Consider the following 16,911-nt stretch of genomic DNA (forward strand, 5'->3'; position numbering starts at 1 on the left):
GTGTGTGTGTGTGTGTGTGTGTGTGCAGATGTGTCACGCAATTACGCATCTCTTAAACTCAGTTCCTTTTCCTTCCCTGATTCCTTTTACATTTCTCAGTCTTACTCTTTCTCTCACTGATCACTTGCTGAATCCCTACCATGTCCTGTATTCTCCCACTTCCTGTCCATATACAGCCCTAGGAATTGCCCTCACTGATGTTACCAGTCTTCTCTCAAGTCTTTCCACTCATCTCCATCCTCTGGGCCCCTCCTACCCTCCTATTTATGTTCATAGTCTCCCTTCTGCATTTCCTCCCCCATCTCTTCCATTTTCTTCTTCTTAGTTACCCCTATGGGGTCTCAGAGAAGTCTGGGAAATGGAAGAGAGACCAGATGACTCCCAAAAATCTGAGAAAAATTTTCAAAGCCTAATATTCTTCAGCATCATGGGAAATATTGTGAAACAGTTCAAATTCAGCTTAAGGGAGAAAATGTTCCCAAAGGTGTATATTGCTTGAATACTCTTCACATTGCAATATTTTTCACCCTTCCCACCATGTTGTCCACCATGACAGCCTACATTCCATAACAGAAGGTGTCGGGGGCAGCATTATCTGAAAAGGTAGAGGAATTTCCTTTGTCCCCAGTTTGAAGGCATTTGCCCTTGGAGGCGCCATCAGGGAGCAATTTTTGTTACCTTTTGGCATTTTGTGATCCATAGTATCCACATATGAACAAGATTAATCAGATTGATCTGGAGGCTTCAGACACCTTGGTACCAAAAATATCACATTGATCAGTAGGCTGCTTCTTTATTGTCCTGTGCCAGTATCTAAGAAGAGGATAAACATTATACATATCCTATTTATCAATCAGGGTTGACATGAATAATGCCTGCCCTGTAGTTTCAATCATTGTAAGATGAAGGTGAATCTATGTCTACATAAGATGACCCTATCCATGGTTAAGGAAAATCAAAAGTACTACAAAAGTACTATTTAGGAGGAAAATAAAGGAAAGGATACAGCCAAAGAGACTGATAATAAGAGTTTTGCTTCTTAAGTTACATTAAGTATAATTCACCTCTAGTCCATATGAATTCCTTCCATGTCAAGCCTGTCACAGTACCATCATATAAAGCACTGGGCCACATAAGGGCATACCTTAGGGTCTATAGGTTATTCGTTACACAGCATTTATTTCTTCTCCACGATGTGGGGAAACGGATCCAACAGCTCATCAGATTCCAGAAGAGCATCCTTAACAGCAGCAAGTCCCCAGCCTTCATGATTTGCCTTCCTTCAAGACCGCCTGATGTCAGAGTATAGTCTTGGGAAGTACCAGCTCTGCTCAGCTCCAGCTGAGGTCTCTGTGGTTATATAACACTTGGAACTGACCAGGACACAATTTGGGGAACTTGGCAGCAATAAGAGTCTGCAACTTAAAGAAGGCTAGGGGTGGTATAGTTGGCAGCAAAGCAACTTGCCAGGACTCAAGCGCTCTAAGTAGGCACAGAGAATTATTTAAAACAGGTGTGAAGGAACTTCTCATTCAACTCAAACACATAAAGAGCCTAGGAGTTGTCACTCCTATCCTACAGTAAGAAGAAACTGCATAAAGCAAAAATCAACAATTTTCTTGGAACTACCAAGAGAATTGATGGTGCAGGGGAAGACCACCACCATGGAATCTGGATACATCGAGTCACATACATCCAGAGTTCACAACCAGATCTACTCAGAAACAAAGTCAAGAGAATTCATTACCAGCAGACATACTCTGCAAGAAGTTCTTCAGCCAGAAGGGAAATTCTACAGGATAGGAACTTGAATCTACGTAAAGAATGGAAGAGTATTAGGGAAGGAATATGTGAAGGTAAAAGAAAAGTATATTTTTTTCTGATTAATTAATCTAAAAGGTAACTCTTTGCTTAAAATAATAATTTTTAAATGTCATATCTATAGCATATGGATAAGTGAAATGAATGACAGAAAAGTCAAAACGTACAGGAGGAAGAAGTAAGGATACTCAAAATAGGATAAAGTTTAAAAAAAAAAGGAGAAAATAAAAAACAAATGCAACAAATGAAAAAAGTTACAAACTTGGCAGACATAATCTAACTATGTCAATAGTCATTTTAAATGTCGATGGTCTAAATACACCAATTAAAAGACAGGGATTATTTGAGTAGATAAGAAGCAAGACTAAACATATGTTTTCCTCCAAGAAACCCACTTAAATATAAAGACTAAGAGAGGTGAAAGTAATGGGATGAACAAAGATCAAAATGCACGAGGCAAACTGAGAGAACTGAAAGAAGAAATTCACAAATTCATTATTATCCTGGAGACTTCAGTAACCCTCTGTCAGTAATTGATAGATCAAGTGAGCAGAAAATCAATAAGGATATTGATGACCTGAACAGCACCATCAATCAACTTGATCCAATTAACATTAATAGAAAATCTACTCAACAGCAGAATATACATTTTTCTCAAGCTCACAAGAAACATTCACCAAGATTGACCACATTCTGGGTCATCAAATAGATCTTAACAAATGTAGAAGTAACAATCATACAAACTATATTCTAATTCACGATGGAATTAGACTAGAAATCAATAACAGAAAGATAGATGGAAAATCCCCAAAATGTTTGGAAATTTCAGAACACACTTCCAAATAACCCGTAGTCCAAAGAGGTAGTCTAAACAGAAATAACAAAATGTTTTAAACTAAGTAAAATGAAAATATAACTTACTAAAATGGGTGGGTTGTGATGAAAGGGAAATGTATAGCATTAAATGCATATATTAGGAAAGAGGAAAAGTCTAAAATCAGGAAAGTTTCCACCTTAGGGAACTAGAGAAAGAAGAGCAATTTAGGCCTAAAGAAAACAGAAGAAAAGAACTAATAAATATTAGAGATCAATGAAATTGAAAACAGGAAAATAGTAGAGAAAATCAACAAATGCAAAACTTGGTCCTTGGAAAATATAAATGAAATTGAAATTTCTAGCTTGACTAACCAAAAGAAAATGAAAGAAGATACAAGCTGTCGATATCGAAACAGGTATGGAGATGAGCTCATTTGAGCCTAGGATGTATGTGGCTGAGTTGGGCCTTCTTGTTTCAGATTCCTCTCCCTTTAGAGGAGACCAACAAAACAAACTGAGTGAATGACTTTTCCAACCTTATTTTTAAAAACTGTGGTGACACTTATAGAAAACTGGGCAAGTGGGCAGATGAATGAGTGATAGATGAATGGCTGGAGGGAGAGGCGGTGGATGATGGAAGAATGGACTGATAAATGGGGCACACTGCTGTAAGCACATGATGAGACTCACATGAAGGCTACTTTCTGGGATTTGTAGCCTAGAGGGCTAAGAGAGGTAGTAGTAGCTCTGCTAGCCTGGCTCTTTCATTTGTATACACATGAAAATAATTTGTCTTGTAATATTAATAGTGTTCATATATTTGATGCATCAGGAAAAAATGTCAGAAAGCAGAAAGGAAACCCGAAATTCTAATAATTTGTTTCCTAACCCACTCACACCCCTTCCCCAGTGATCTAGAGGCCTGCTCCTCCCTACCTCTGGGACTTCTGGATAGGAAAGGGGAGTTGTTGTCATTCAGTCACTAAGTCCTGGACTCCACTGTCTCTCAGAGTTTGCTCAGATTCCTGTCCATTGAGTCAGTGATGCTATCCAACCATATCTTCTGATGCTGGGAAAGACTGAAGGCAAAAGGAGAAGGGGGCAGTGGAGGATGAGATGGGATGAGATGGAAAGAAGAGGCCTGCAACTTAAAAGGAGGGCTGGCCAAAGTGTGTCCACAGGAGGCCTGTCAGGGCATGGCAGTGGGCAGCAACCAAGGCCTGCTGCTGGCTCTTCAGCTTTTCCAGCTAGACGGTAGATTCTGACATTTTATGCCCCAGGACTCTTCATTAGCTTAATTATGAGCAGGGCAAACTGGACATTCGGATCTGTTGGTAACTGGTAGTACTTCTTGTTCATTCAACAGCTGACATGCCAGGCACAGTCTAAGGTCCTAGAAATAGATAAAGGAAAGGGACTGATCCTTTCGCTTGAGGCAGAGGTCTTTTTTCATAGAGTCCTTCACTCAGTCAGCATTAGAGCACTTGAGATAGGATGGGCTATAGGCACAGAGTGATGCACAGGCAGACACAGCCCTGTCCTCCTGGAGCTGAGTCTAACTTGTTTAAAAGAAGTTGGTGCAACAAATTTCTGTGGACACAAAAAGTATTGGCTTCTTCACAGAGAGAGTAGGAAATTCCTGATACTTGAAAAGAATTTTCATGGGTGAATGGAAATTGAATTGGAAGAATTTGACTTTTAAGGATTAAGGATTCTAAATTCAAACTCTGTGATTCATGAAATAAAGTTGATTTGTTACTGTATTTTTGAAAGTAGGCAGTCCTGGTACTTATCCCACTGCCTTGGGCTTTAAAAGTTAAATAGCATGCAATCACCAGAGGAAAACTCTAACCAGATATCAGTGAAAGGGATAGGAATATGTTTGACCTGAGAGATGCTTCCATTTCACCATGCCCAGAGCCCAGATTTATTTTTCCAGTATGATTAATGTACCTGAAATTAGAAGCAGATTATATTAAAAGATGATGTTCTAGTATTGACTTGAAAATCCTGATCTTAAGCAAAAAGCCTTTTGTTCAGAGTTACTTCATTCATCATTCATACTCACACTATATTGAGTATTTTCTTTATACCAGACCTGTGCCAGGTGCTGGGAATCCAAAGATAAATACAACCTGGCCCCTGATATTTTGTGTCTAGAGCAGATACAAGATTTAATGATCCACATGCTATTATAATCCAATGGTGCCTATGCCCCAGTAAATTTAAAAACAAGGGGAGCCTGGAATTTTGAGAAGGTTCATGGAGGAAGTGATGTCTGAGCTGGGTTTTGAAAAGAAGAGAGGGAAAGACCTTCTAGGAGAAGGAAACAATATATGAAAGGCGCATGGGGCCTTTTGACATCTGATGAACATCCTCTGACTGAGAAACATTGAATTCACAGGATTGGTGGGGACAGAGATGAAAATGGGTTGGAGAACTATTGGCTCAGATAGATGGGGCCCAAACATAAAGCTATTTCACAGAAGGCAAGATCCTCTCACTATATAATATATGAATGACTGATTTTGCCTTCTAAAATAGAAAGTCAAACTCATAGGTATACAGATGAGCCGCAGTGTTAATAGCTATGAAATCTACTATTTCTCTGGCCACGTTTAGCACACACACATGCCAAGTTATGTCCACATCCGTAATCAAAATGCTTTGCCCTCAAGTTAACATGGATAGATGCTGGAGAACCAACGTGATTAAAGTGAATGCCAGGTGAGATGGCCAAATTAGACAAGTCACCCCAGAGCAATGTAAGGAGTGGCAGCCACCACTTTACAGTGAAATTATGTTGTATAAAACTCTACTCTCATATTCCATCAGCCCATCACGTGACCCTGGAAGGTGGAAATCCCCAAACCAAGACACCATCATGCCCAGAATTTCTCTGAGCATCCCCTGACCCTGTATGCCTTGTCATTAGACCCAGGGCCAGAAGGTTGAGTGGGGTCAGAGGTCATAGGGTGAGTTCCTCCTGTATCCTCCAACCACAGAACTCACTTATCCCAGGCCTTCCTCCACATGTGAGGGGAGGACATATGAATTAGTGAGACGGAGGATGGAAATAAGCTACTCCTGGACATGATTTTTCACTGACTTAGATCCAGAGTGAATAAAAGACCTTAGGTAGTGAGTAGCAAAACCGCAGAGCATCAGATATCTAAGAGAGTGTTGTGGTGTGTGACAAGAGGCCCCTGAGGGGGATGCTGCCCCAGATCCACAACCACTTACTCCGCCGCCTCCGGGCACCTCTCTCCCTCACAGACAGTTTGGACAGGTGGCCGCTTCTAGAGTGTTAGCCCGAGAGGCCGTGGCTGCCAGCTCTGCAGCCTGCCTGCTCAAAGTGCTAGAGAGCTGACCTCCACCAAAGCCTCAATGACAGCCAAGTGGAGACGTCAATGAAACGCATTATGAGTGATAGCAGCCTTTAACGCAGGCGTGCGACTCAGAGAAGTAATTCCTCCAACCCCTCCCAGGCGGCTTTGCTGAAATTAAAGTGGGGATTGACATGCTCACGAATTTCCTATTCCCTGCCTGTGTTTATCAGAAATCTAGGTCATGACAGTTCCTCTCATTCACGTCCTCGCTGGTAAATGCCTCAGAAGGGCAAAACCTAAAGTTGGCAGCCCCACCCCCCTCCTTTTTCTTCCTACTCCATGCCCTGTGGAAGAGAAAGTGTCACAAAGGACAGCCACACTGACACTCTGGTCTCAAGTGACTTCAGCACCTAGTCAAGAGGCCACGTCTGGGCTCTGGTGATGCTCACACCTGCTGTCGTAAGCAAGGGGATGATTAGCTATGTGCCTGCCCTAAGCAGAGCAGCAGACATGGTCTAGCATCAGTCAGAAATCCGTTGTCAGTTTCACCTTTTCCTGTTGACTTCTGAAGGTCACCTGGTGCTGCTGTGATGTACTGACTGGGTGTCCAGAAGCAAAGCCCCTCCTCTCCTTTCTGTCCAATCTCCTAAGTACGAGTCAGAATTTTTCCAGGGGATGACACTAAGATTAGTAAAGAAATCATCATCTATATCAATGTTTCTCATCTAAGAACAGTTTTTCTGAATTTAGGAGATTAGAGCTTAACATTTTATTGAAAAATGTTTTCAGTTTTTTAAAAGAAAATAATCACCTATGATCCCAGCACCTTAACATAATTATTTTCATTTCACATATTCGGTTCCAGACTCCAACCACAGCTAGACATTGTTCCTAGTTGTGATCAGTATGTAAATAATGTTCATTTCTCTTGTTTGTTTTTCCACTTAAAATCGAATGTTTGTAATTATACTTAATGCCCGCTGCTGCTGCTGCTAAGTCGCTTCAGTCGTGCCCGACTCTGTGCGACCCCGTAGACGGCAGCGCACCAGGCTCCCCCATCCTTGGGATTCTCCAGGCAAGAACACTGGAGTGGGTTGCCATTTCCCATTAGCAACCCTGCGAAATATATGCTGCTGCTGCTACTTAATGCCTAGCAGCATTTATTTCGCAGGGTTGCTAATTTGTGATTTCTTTATTTAATGTTTTACCCAAAGAAGGGAGGACATTTATTTAGTTCCTTGTATTACATTCTTATGGCTTCCTCGGTGGCTCAGTTGGTAAAGAATACACCTGCAATGCGGGAGACCACCTGCAACCCAGGAGACCCAGGTTCAATTCCCAGGATGGAGCTATCCTCTGGAGAAGGAAGTGGCAACCCACTCCAGTATTCTTGCCTGAAAAATCCCACGGAGGGAGGAGCTTAGCAGGCTACAGCGCATGGGGTCTCAGAGTCAGGCACAACTGAGTGCAGTGCTGTGTTTTTCTGTTCTATTACGTTCTTACAGATAATAGTATATACAGTTTTGCTTCCTTTTGAGTTTTTTTAGGAGTAACTCCAAAAGTGGGACGGCTTGTTCTTGATATGGACTGCCTTACAGGCTTTTTAAAAAGGATGACACCAATTCTGGTACCACTGTTAGGACCCATGACCATTTTCATTATGCACTAAAAGACCTGAAAGAGATGCTAAACTTATGGGGAAATTGTTTTTGTTTGTTGGTGAACACTTTTCCAATTTTATTGATCTTTCCTGGGCAGGCTTGAATAGAATCCTAAGGAAAAAAAGAATGAAAAATTCACAGTGGGTAGTCTTGCAGAATAGATCCTGGTCTGTGATTCAGCAGTTTTTCCTTCACCTGTTTCTATTTCTGGTAGGGTGAGGATACCCTAAGAGGATGAGATACTGTTAGGTCTGGGTTCAGAACAAAAGCTGTTTTCCCTTAATGAGGGGACAGCTAAAGTCGAGCCAAACACAGAATTCATGAGAGCCACAAATAGCCTGATGGCTGACTGTGTCAGGAGAGGCATCCACCTAATGCTGAGCCTTTGGAGTCCGCTTGGGAGAATTCTTTCTCATCTGGAATTCTTAAATCTAGAGGCAGTGACCTCATCTTTCTCCCTTCTGTCTTCTTTCTGGAGCATTCTTGCTGTGAGTTACTGGCCAAAGACAAATCCTCTGACAGATGTTGAGGTAGAGATTGATGTGGAGAGGTCTACCTCCCTAAGAAAGAACGCCTGTGGGTGGTTACTGAGAATGCAGCTCCCAGATCATACCGTGAGGGAAAGGGGCAGTCCTCAGTGGTGCCTAATAGACACAGAGACAGAAGGTAGGCTAGCACATGAGTTTTGTAGTGATGCAGAGCATCGATGTGGACTCACTTGGCTCTTCCCTCCAAATTAGGAGTTGTTAGGGTGTTGAGAGGGGCTGCCTTGGTGGCTCAGATGGTAAAGAATCTGCTTACAATGGAGAAGACACAGGAGATGCAAGTTTGATCCCTGGATCAGGATGATCCCCTGGAGAAGGAAATGGCTACCCACTCCAGTATTCTTGCCAGGAGAATTCCATGGATAGAACCTGGTGGGCTATAGTACATGGGGTCACAAAGAGTTGGATGTGACTGAGCAACTAATTGGAGAAGGCGATGGCACCCCACTCCAGTACACTTGCCTGGAAAATCCTATGGACAGAGGAGCCTGGTGGGCTGCAGTCCATGGGGTTGCAAAGAGTCGGACACGACTGAGCGACTTCACTTTCACTTTTCACTTTCGTGCACTGGAGAAGGAAATGGCAGCCCACTCCAGTGTTCTTGCCTGGAGAATCCCAGGGACGGGGGAGCCTGGCGGGCTGCCGTCTATGGGGTCGCATAGAGTCGGACATGACTGAAGCGACTTAGCAGCCATCTTCCAGAGATTGTATCTGCTGACTGCTCAATCCAGTAGAATAATCATTATATCTATTAGTGCATAGCGTGTACAATTTGAGAAGCATATTTTAACGTACATGTTAGGAACAACACTAAGTGTCTCAGCCAAGGTCATTCAGCTACAATGGAATGACTGCAACACTTAGTCCTTGGCCCTTTGGGTCTGTCTCATAGTCTGTACTATGAATGAACCCAGGCACTCGAATGAAGAAACATTCACCAATGAATGAATCCAGCTATTCTGCCACTTGGGCCCATACTCTCCTTTATACCCTGCAGCCACTATAGGATAAAACTAGGTTTCATATAGCCTTCGCTCTACAGTAGTTCAGAGATCAAAGGGCAGACATACTACCTAAAGATAATGGATTCACCCCAAAGCCTCATTACCTCCTATGTAGCTTCCATGTTTTAGGAAGTTTATACCCACTATGAACATCTGTCTTTTTGGAAATGATAAAAGATAGAGCAGCCCATAATGTTGCTGATAGCGGAAGAGTTTACTACTTTCCATGGTCTCCCTGGGAGGGAGATGCTGAAGATAGGAAAGTAGCATAGCTTTGGGGCTGTGTGGCCTCGGACAACTCACTTAACCTGTCTGAGCTCCTTCCTATAAAAGGGGAATGATAACACTTGCTCCATGCACTGTCTTGAGAATTAAACGAATTGGTTCATGCAGACCTCCCATGAACAGAGAGAAGGAAATGAATCTTGAAAACTATCGTCCTTCTTCCCATCAGCCTCACTACCGCTCCGCTTGCCTGGACCCACTACAGGCACTATTCCATGTGCAATCTGCAGCCATTTGTAACTGAAAAGCAAAACGTGCAAATTGTCCTCAGTGTGGTGTTTTCTCTTATCTCTTGCAGGAGGTGCTTGAACTTGCTTTCTCGATCTTGTATGACTCAAACTGCCAACTGAACTTCATAGCTCCTGACAAGCATGAGGTAAAGGTCTCCAGGGGTTAATTTATTTGAGAATGTCATATTTTCTTGAGAAAAACAGCAGATAAAAAAATACTGGAAAGAATTTTTTTTAAGTCTACCTAAAAAAAATTATGAGCAAAGGCACATTTTGTTGACTTAGAATAGAATGAAAACCTCTCAAAAAACTGCAAATTAAACAGATTCAGCTTCTTCTTAATCAAGAGTTTATGGTAAAGAAGAAGGCACAAGTGCTTCATAGTAAGGACATAACTGTTACAGAAAAAATATCATCCTTAGCTATTGCTTGGTTTTTTATTGACTATTTAGGTTTTGGTCAAAATCTTCCCATAATAAATTTGTCTCAATTCTTTAAAACATTTGAGAACTAGATTTTTTATCATGTTTAAGTTATTTTAAGAGGTTTAGGACTGTCTCTGCTGTTGGAATTTTATTTTTGAGATGCTTTTATTCCTTTTTGACATCTTGTTATATGTATAATTTGTTTCTCTTCTCGAAGCACACTGTCAGCTATATTTAAAATATTTAGCATAAATCTAGGAAAAAGCATTTGTAAGATGAAGTAGCAGCTATGGCTGATTTAACTTTTTTTCTTGTAAGCTAGAACCCAACATCATGCTTGAAACTCTTATTTTTAGATGATACCATTCAAATTTTTGTTGTGCATGTGGTAACATAAAAAGCTTTTAGAAAGGAAGGAACATTTTAATAGAACTTGAATTTTGTTCCCCGTTTCCCCAGGGAGACTTAACTCATTTAGAAGTTATTCTGTATTTGTTTTGTTTTTTACTGGCTTGAAGCTTTTGAATAAAATTGTACATCCCCCAAAGAGAAGAAAGATTAGATGCAAATCCTGCATTTAAAGTGGTGCTTAAATATAATTCTGTGTTCTTGACATTTAGTTCATGGAAGGGAATGACTTTGTCTTCATCTTCTTGAAAATAGATACCGTGTCCTACCATTTCTCTTTTTAAATAAAACTGTGGTTGTACGCAGGCCACCATATTCAAGATATATACAGATATATAGGAAACCACTTAAAATAGTAGAACTGAGGATGCTATTTAAATCTATACAAGGCTGTTTTGCCCAGTGTACATTAATTCCAGATAAGGATAAATGCTCTGAGACTGCCAAATTTTTATTCATATCTGCCACTTTTTATTGATGCAGTGAGGAGAAAAATGCCATGCACTTGTGAATACTTTTAATTTCTTCAGACCACTTTCATATCTATTGCCTCATTTTATTTGCATAATTGCTCCATAAAGCAGAAAGTTCTATTACAGATATCCTCACTGATCAAAGGAGGAGAGAGAAGCCTCCCAAATTGACTACCTCAACAATAGTAAAGACAATAGTAATTATAACTGGAATACTCTGAACCAGGCACCATTCACTGCTTTGTGTGCCTCACATCCCTCAATCTTCATTCTGTAACTGTAAAAGAAACAAGCTAATGTTATTCCCATTTTATAAAAAAAAAAAAAAAAGTAATGCGCCACAGAGAACTTAAGAAACTTTTTCCAGATCAAACAAGTAGTAAGTGATAGAACCTGGATTTAAACAATGGGGGTCTTGTTCCAGAAACACCTTCTATCTGAGCCCTGTACTGGGTGGCTTGGAAGGAAGAAAGCAGGACCTGGACTCAGGCCTTCCTGCCAGTGCCCATCCCCCAGCTTCAGCAATTATCAACTCATAGCCAATTAGGTTTAACCTGTACCCCCGCCCACACCCAGCTGCCATACCCCAGATTATTTTCAAAGCCCATCCAGATGTCATCATTTTATTTGTAAATATTCCCCTTGTGCACCTCTAAAGACCCGATGGACCGTAACTCGCCAGGCTTCTCTGTCCATGGTATTCTCCAGGTGAGAATACTGATGTAGGTTGCCATGCCTTCCTCCAGAGGATCTTCCCAACCCAGGTATCGAACCCATGTCTTTTATGTCTCCTGCATTGGCAGACAAGTTCTTTACCACTAGCGCCACCTGGGAAGTCCTACATTTCAATAGGTTGCCATTATTGTCGTTATCAGTGTCCAAATTATCTTGTCTAGAAAAAGTAGATCTGGTCCCATCACTTCATGGCAAATAGATGGGACAAAAAAATGGAAACAGTGACAGACTTTATTTTCTTGGGCTCCAAAATCACTGTGGATGGTGACTGCAGCCATGAAATTAAAAGACACTTGCTCCTTGGAAGAAAATCTGTGACAAAGCTAGACAGTGTATTAAAAGGCAGAGACATCACTTTACCAACAAAGGTCTGTATAGTCAAAGCTATGGTTTTTCCAGTAGTCATGTATGAATGTGAGAGTTGAACTGTAAAGAAGGTTGAGTGACAAAGAACTGATGCTTTTGAACTGTGGTGTTGGAAAAGACCCTTGAGAGTCCCTTGGACTGCAAGGAGATTAAATCAGTCAATCCTAAAGGAAGTCATCCCTGAATATTCATTGGAAGGACTGACACTGAAGCTTCAATACTTTGGTCACCTGATGTGAAGAGCTAACTCATTGGACAAGATTGCAGGCAGGAGGAGAAAGGGGGCAACGGGATGAGATGGTTGGATGGCATCATTGACTCAATGGACGTGAGTTTTCGCAAACTCCAAGAGACAATGAAGGACATGGAAGCCTAGCATGCTGCAGTCCATGGGGTGGCACACAGTTGGACATGACTGAGTGGCTGAACAACTACAGAGAAAGTAGGAATACCTTCTGGTTGGCTTCTGAGTCCTATTGACAGATGACGCTGGCAGTTTTCAGGCATTCTGGCATGACAAGATACTCCAGGTTCTTCTTGAGCATTCCCTGCCTTTTCTCTATGGAGTTTTGACTCCTTTTGGTATTTAGCAACCAGAATCTGGACATTCAGTGTGCCTATTACTACTGGGTTGGTGATTATTTTTAGGCATTTTTGTAGACAGAGCTTGGAGTTATGTTTTTAAAAGACAAAATACATCATACATTTATACCGATATTTCCAACTCAGATTCAGTCCTACAGTTTTTATTTATTGATCATGATGCTTTTTAAAAAAGTTTTCTGTGCTTGCTGCTTCTCAAAAGAAAAGCACCACAGAAGTGTTCCTGTGGGTTAAATTAATCTGTACTAGGAAGCTAGCCAGGACTGGGAAGGCTGTGTACAAAGAGTGACGACCCCAGCACTTAGGGATTTACAGTGAAACAGTGTCTGAACTGGAAGGGGCCTCAAAGAGCATGGGGTTCAGTGGTGCTTCTAAATGGAGATACATCAGAATTAGCTGGAAGCTTTTCTAAATAAAATTTCCTGACCTAAGATTTGTAAGATCAAGATCTACAGAGTAGGACCTGGGTTCTATTTTTATCAAGATTATTTATGAAGAAACAAACGTTTAGATGTGTTTAGAATCTATCTAAGGCATTCACAAGATCACTAATACTTCCAGAAACCTCTTAGCCCTCAGTTGATACTTAGATGGGTTAAGTGCTCTGGCTGAGATCCCATAGTCGAGGCCGAACCGAAGCTCTACAGTTCAGGACTGCCCTACTCAGACAGACTTAATAACACACCTCCTTGGCTTAACAAGTGGAGCCCCCAGTGTGCGTCAGGGTAGATTTCTAAGCCATCACTGTGACTTAAGATCTGCATAGAGCTTGCCATCTTGTGGTGCTTTTTCGTTGAGATCTGCTGTCATATTCTGGAACATAGCCCAGGTAACCACAGTGCAAAGGACAAGCTAAGTAGGGTCTGGAATTGCAACTTGACCCAGTAAGGACAAGAGAGGGGGTAATCTAGAGCACATTCTAGAAGGAAGACCAGTCCCACAGGAAGAGCAGTGAAATTAGTATCAAAGAAGCCCTGTATAGGACTAGGACATCCTAAAAGGTGAGCTGAGCACAACATCTAGAATGCAGGCAGTTTTCTGATGTTGGCAGCAAAGGCTAGTTCTTCACCAAGTATTATGGCTTTAATACCAGGTCAGGGCAGGATTGCAGCCTCTGGAGGGATGCTGACAAGAGCAAGGCAGGTACTCAGATAAATGAAGCATAGTTCATAGCCTACTGGAGAAGCAAAGGGCATGATTAATTTTTAATGAGAGGGGAAGAACCAAATCCTTAGTTGGTTACTGTGGAGTGCTTTCCAAAACAGGTGATGTCCCCAGGGATCAGACTCAAAAGACCTGGAGGAGAAAACCCTTAGAAACCAGAAACCCAGGCAGAAGAGGTCCGTAGACTGGCAGCTAAGCCACCTTCCATTAAGATCACCCAATAATTTTAGCCATTTTGTCCACCAGACCTTGGGCAGCACTGAGCTATTCCTAAATCTTTTGCTAAGAAATACAAAGGTAGGACCACCATTAGCCCCAGGGTGGAGTTCGACTGTCCTTTTGAGTGCAGGAATCAAACAGGATAGTCAGATATTAGCTCTAGATTAGAACTTTGCTCAGAGTCAGGAGAGTAGCAAGTATGATCTGATGTTGAGTCCAGGAGTGTTAGGGTATATTCTACCAATATCTTTAACTCTTTGATTCACTGGTGGCATGTTAGAGATATTCTGTTGCACAGGCAGAAAAAATTCAAATCCTCCTGCTGCTATGTAGGGAGACATTATTTGTACAGAAGAGTGCAAACAATGGAGGCAGATTGCATAAGTTCAAATCCCACCTACTCCACATACTGCCAAGTGACAATTTCTCATTGTCTCAGTTCCCTCATCTGTAAAACAGAGATGCTAACAGAAGTGTCAATTTTATAGAGGTGCTGACTATCAAATGATGAAGTAGGCAAAGCCCTTAGCACAGAGCCCAGTCCTTGCTGAGTGATCCGTTGGTGTTAGCTATTGTTATTCCTCTTGTAATTGTCATCAGTCGTTCTCATTGTCACCTTCTTTCTCCCCAGTACTGTATCTGGACAGATGGGCTGAATGCGCTGCTGGGGAAAGACATGATGAGTGACCTAACACGGAATGACCTGGACACGCTGCTCAGCATGGAAATCAAGCTCCGCCTCCTAGACCTGGAAAACATTCAGATCCCCGACGCGCCTCCACCCATCCCCAAGGAGCCCAGCAACTATGACTTCGTCTATGACTGTAATTGAAGCACCCTGGGCCCAGATGCACCCCCTCCAAAACTGGAAGATTTAGCTAATAGGAGAGAAGAATGAAAAGGCGCCCACACCGTGGAATCCGCTGTGGTCAAGGGACGCTGTGGGTCCACCCTTCCTTTGGCCTCGCCTCCTCTAACTCTGGCATTTTTCTGCCCCTCCCTGGCATCCTGCTCACCACCCCGATTCTGTTTCTAGACTCCATTGCTTTAGGTCACCTCCCGTCGCTGCAATCAAAGGTGGGAGAAAAGCAAAATCCACCGCCAATGAGAGAGCCAAAGGGCCCTTCTATCTTCATTCCAGCAGGCAAGTCCTCCCCTCCTAGTGGCTCCAAGCCAGCAGCCCAGACCTCCTCCCAATCTGCAGCCAGACACAGGGGTGTGCCTCAAGCTCTGGGTCTGGAAGAACCGGAAACGATCTAGCTTCTTGAGAAGACAAACACCACTCCTCGTTCCCCTTCTCTCTAGGGTCTGCTCACACCACCAGTTCCATGTGAATTGAAATCTGCTTCTAAATGCCCTCCCTCCCCCATTCTGGCCTCTGCCTGCCCAGTTCCTCTCTGGTCCCAAGAGCAGCAGCAGTTGCCTCACCCTAGTTCTCGCAAGCATTGGGTCAGCAGACACAGTCTGAGGGTCCCGTGGCCACATCACATCTGCCCTGTGGCTGTGACCACCCTTTCTGTCTCTCAGCTAGTCTTGGGTTTCTTCTCCCTGCCCCATCCCTGACCCGCCTTCTTCATTGCCACACACTCCTCCAGCCCCTTAGCTGAAAGCACAATGCTGAAATCAGTCATCCTGCTTCATCTCTAATGTACTAAATCTAAAAGCCTCGATGACAGGCAGTTGCTATCTAAGGGTCTGGGGGGTTCTGCTGCAACACAGGTTCCACAAGATGGTTAAGCTGTCAGACATTCAAGTTTACATCATTGTAGTTATTACAGGTATTGACAATTTGCAAAGGGTTTGGGTTGTTGGTTTTGGGGGTTGGTTTTTGTTTTTGTTTTTGTTTTTTGCTTTGTTTTTGTATAAAAGAGTCTAACATTTTTTGCCAAACAGATATATATTTAATGAAAAGAAGAGATACATAAATGTGTGTACTTTCCAGGTTTTTTTGTTTAATTATTTGAGTCCTAAACATCTTCCTGAGAATAACATTCCCCTAAACATGCTGTGGAATAAAATTAATTGTGATGAGTTGGAGAGCTGGTGTTTTGATTTGGTAATTTAGGTTCTTGCTGTTCAGTCATCAACATCACTGAGAGCTTGTTGAAACTGCAGAATCTAAACCTCACCCCAACCTTGAAGAATCAGGTGATGCTCATGCATATTAAAGTTTGAGAGGCACTGGCTTTGGGGACTCTTGACCTTTGCTGGATCACCATAGGCTCTGCGCATCAGTAAAGAATGATCCTTCTAAGAAGACCATCTCAAGTCAGCTAGAAAATCAGACCTACTTCATAAAAATATAATGTAGGGACTTCCCTGGTGGCCTAGTGGTCAAGACTGCACTTCCACTGCAGGGGCATGGGTTTGATCCCTGGTCAGGGAACTAAGATCCCACATGCTATATAGTGATCATATTAATTACTTTTTAAAAAACAGATATTTTAAAAAATTAAAAATATGTATTTATAATCTATTCATTTTACACTATTACCTCATGACTGTGACTTTATCTTTTATTTTTTCTTCCTTACCATTATATAATTTATAAAAATGACCAAATGAAACACACCACACTTTGAAGGCACAAATTTAGCAATAGAAAAGAATGCAGACTCACAGACCAGAAATAAATCAAGCCAGAACTAGATAAATCTAACCATGAATTAATGAAATATGGGTCAGAGCCCAGCAAAGGATTTTTCTGAGGTTATATCCATTGGAGGCATATCTGGATCATAAACTCCAACAGCTGGAAGAAATGTCAGGAAGTGCCAAATGATGTGGAATTCACAGCACAAGCCACTCTTGACCCATGGCAGAAGTG

General features: G+C 42.1%; 1 protein-coding gene across 4 annotated transcripts in view; it reads left to right on the top strand.

The window, feature by feature from the left end:
- Positions 1-16,121, top strand: part of ELMO1 (engulfment and cell motility 1) — a 584,995-nt gene extending 568,874 nt beyond the window's left edge. For all 4 annotated transcript variants that reach the window (XM_025292040.3, XM_025292041.3, XM_006053724.4 and 1 more), the window contains 2 exons: positions 9,760-9,837; positions 14,716-16,121. In XM_025292040.3, coding sequence (XP_025147825.1) covers positions 9,760-9,837; positions 14,716-14,916 — 279 coding nt within the window. In that variant the 3' untranslated portion in view covers positions 14,917-16,121. The remainder of the gene's footprint in view (positions 1-9,759; positions 9,838-14,715) is intronic.
- The last annotated feature ends 790 nt before the right edge of the window (positions 16,122-16,911 follow it).

This window comes from Bubalus bubalis, chromosome 8 (genome assembly GCF_019923935.1).
Source record: "Bubalus bubalis isolate 160015118507 breed Murrah chromosome 8, NDDB_SH_1, whole genome shotgun sequence".
NCBI lineage: Eukaryota > Metazoa > Chordata > Mammalia > Artiodactyla > Bovidae > Bubalus > Bubalus bubalis.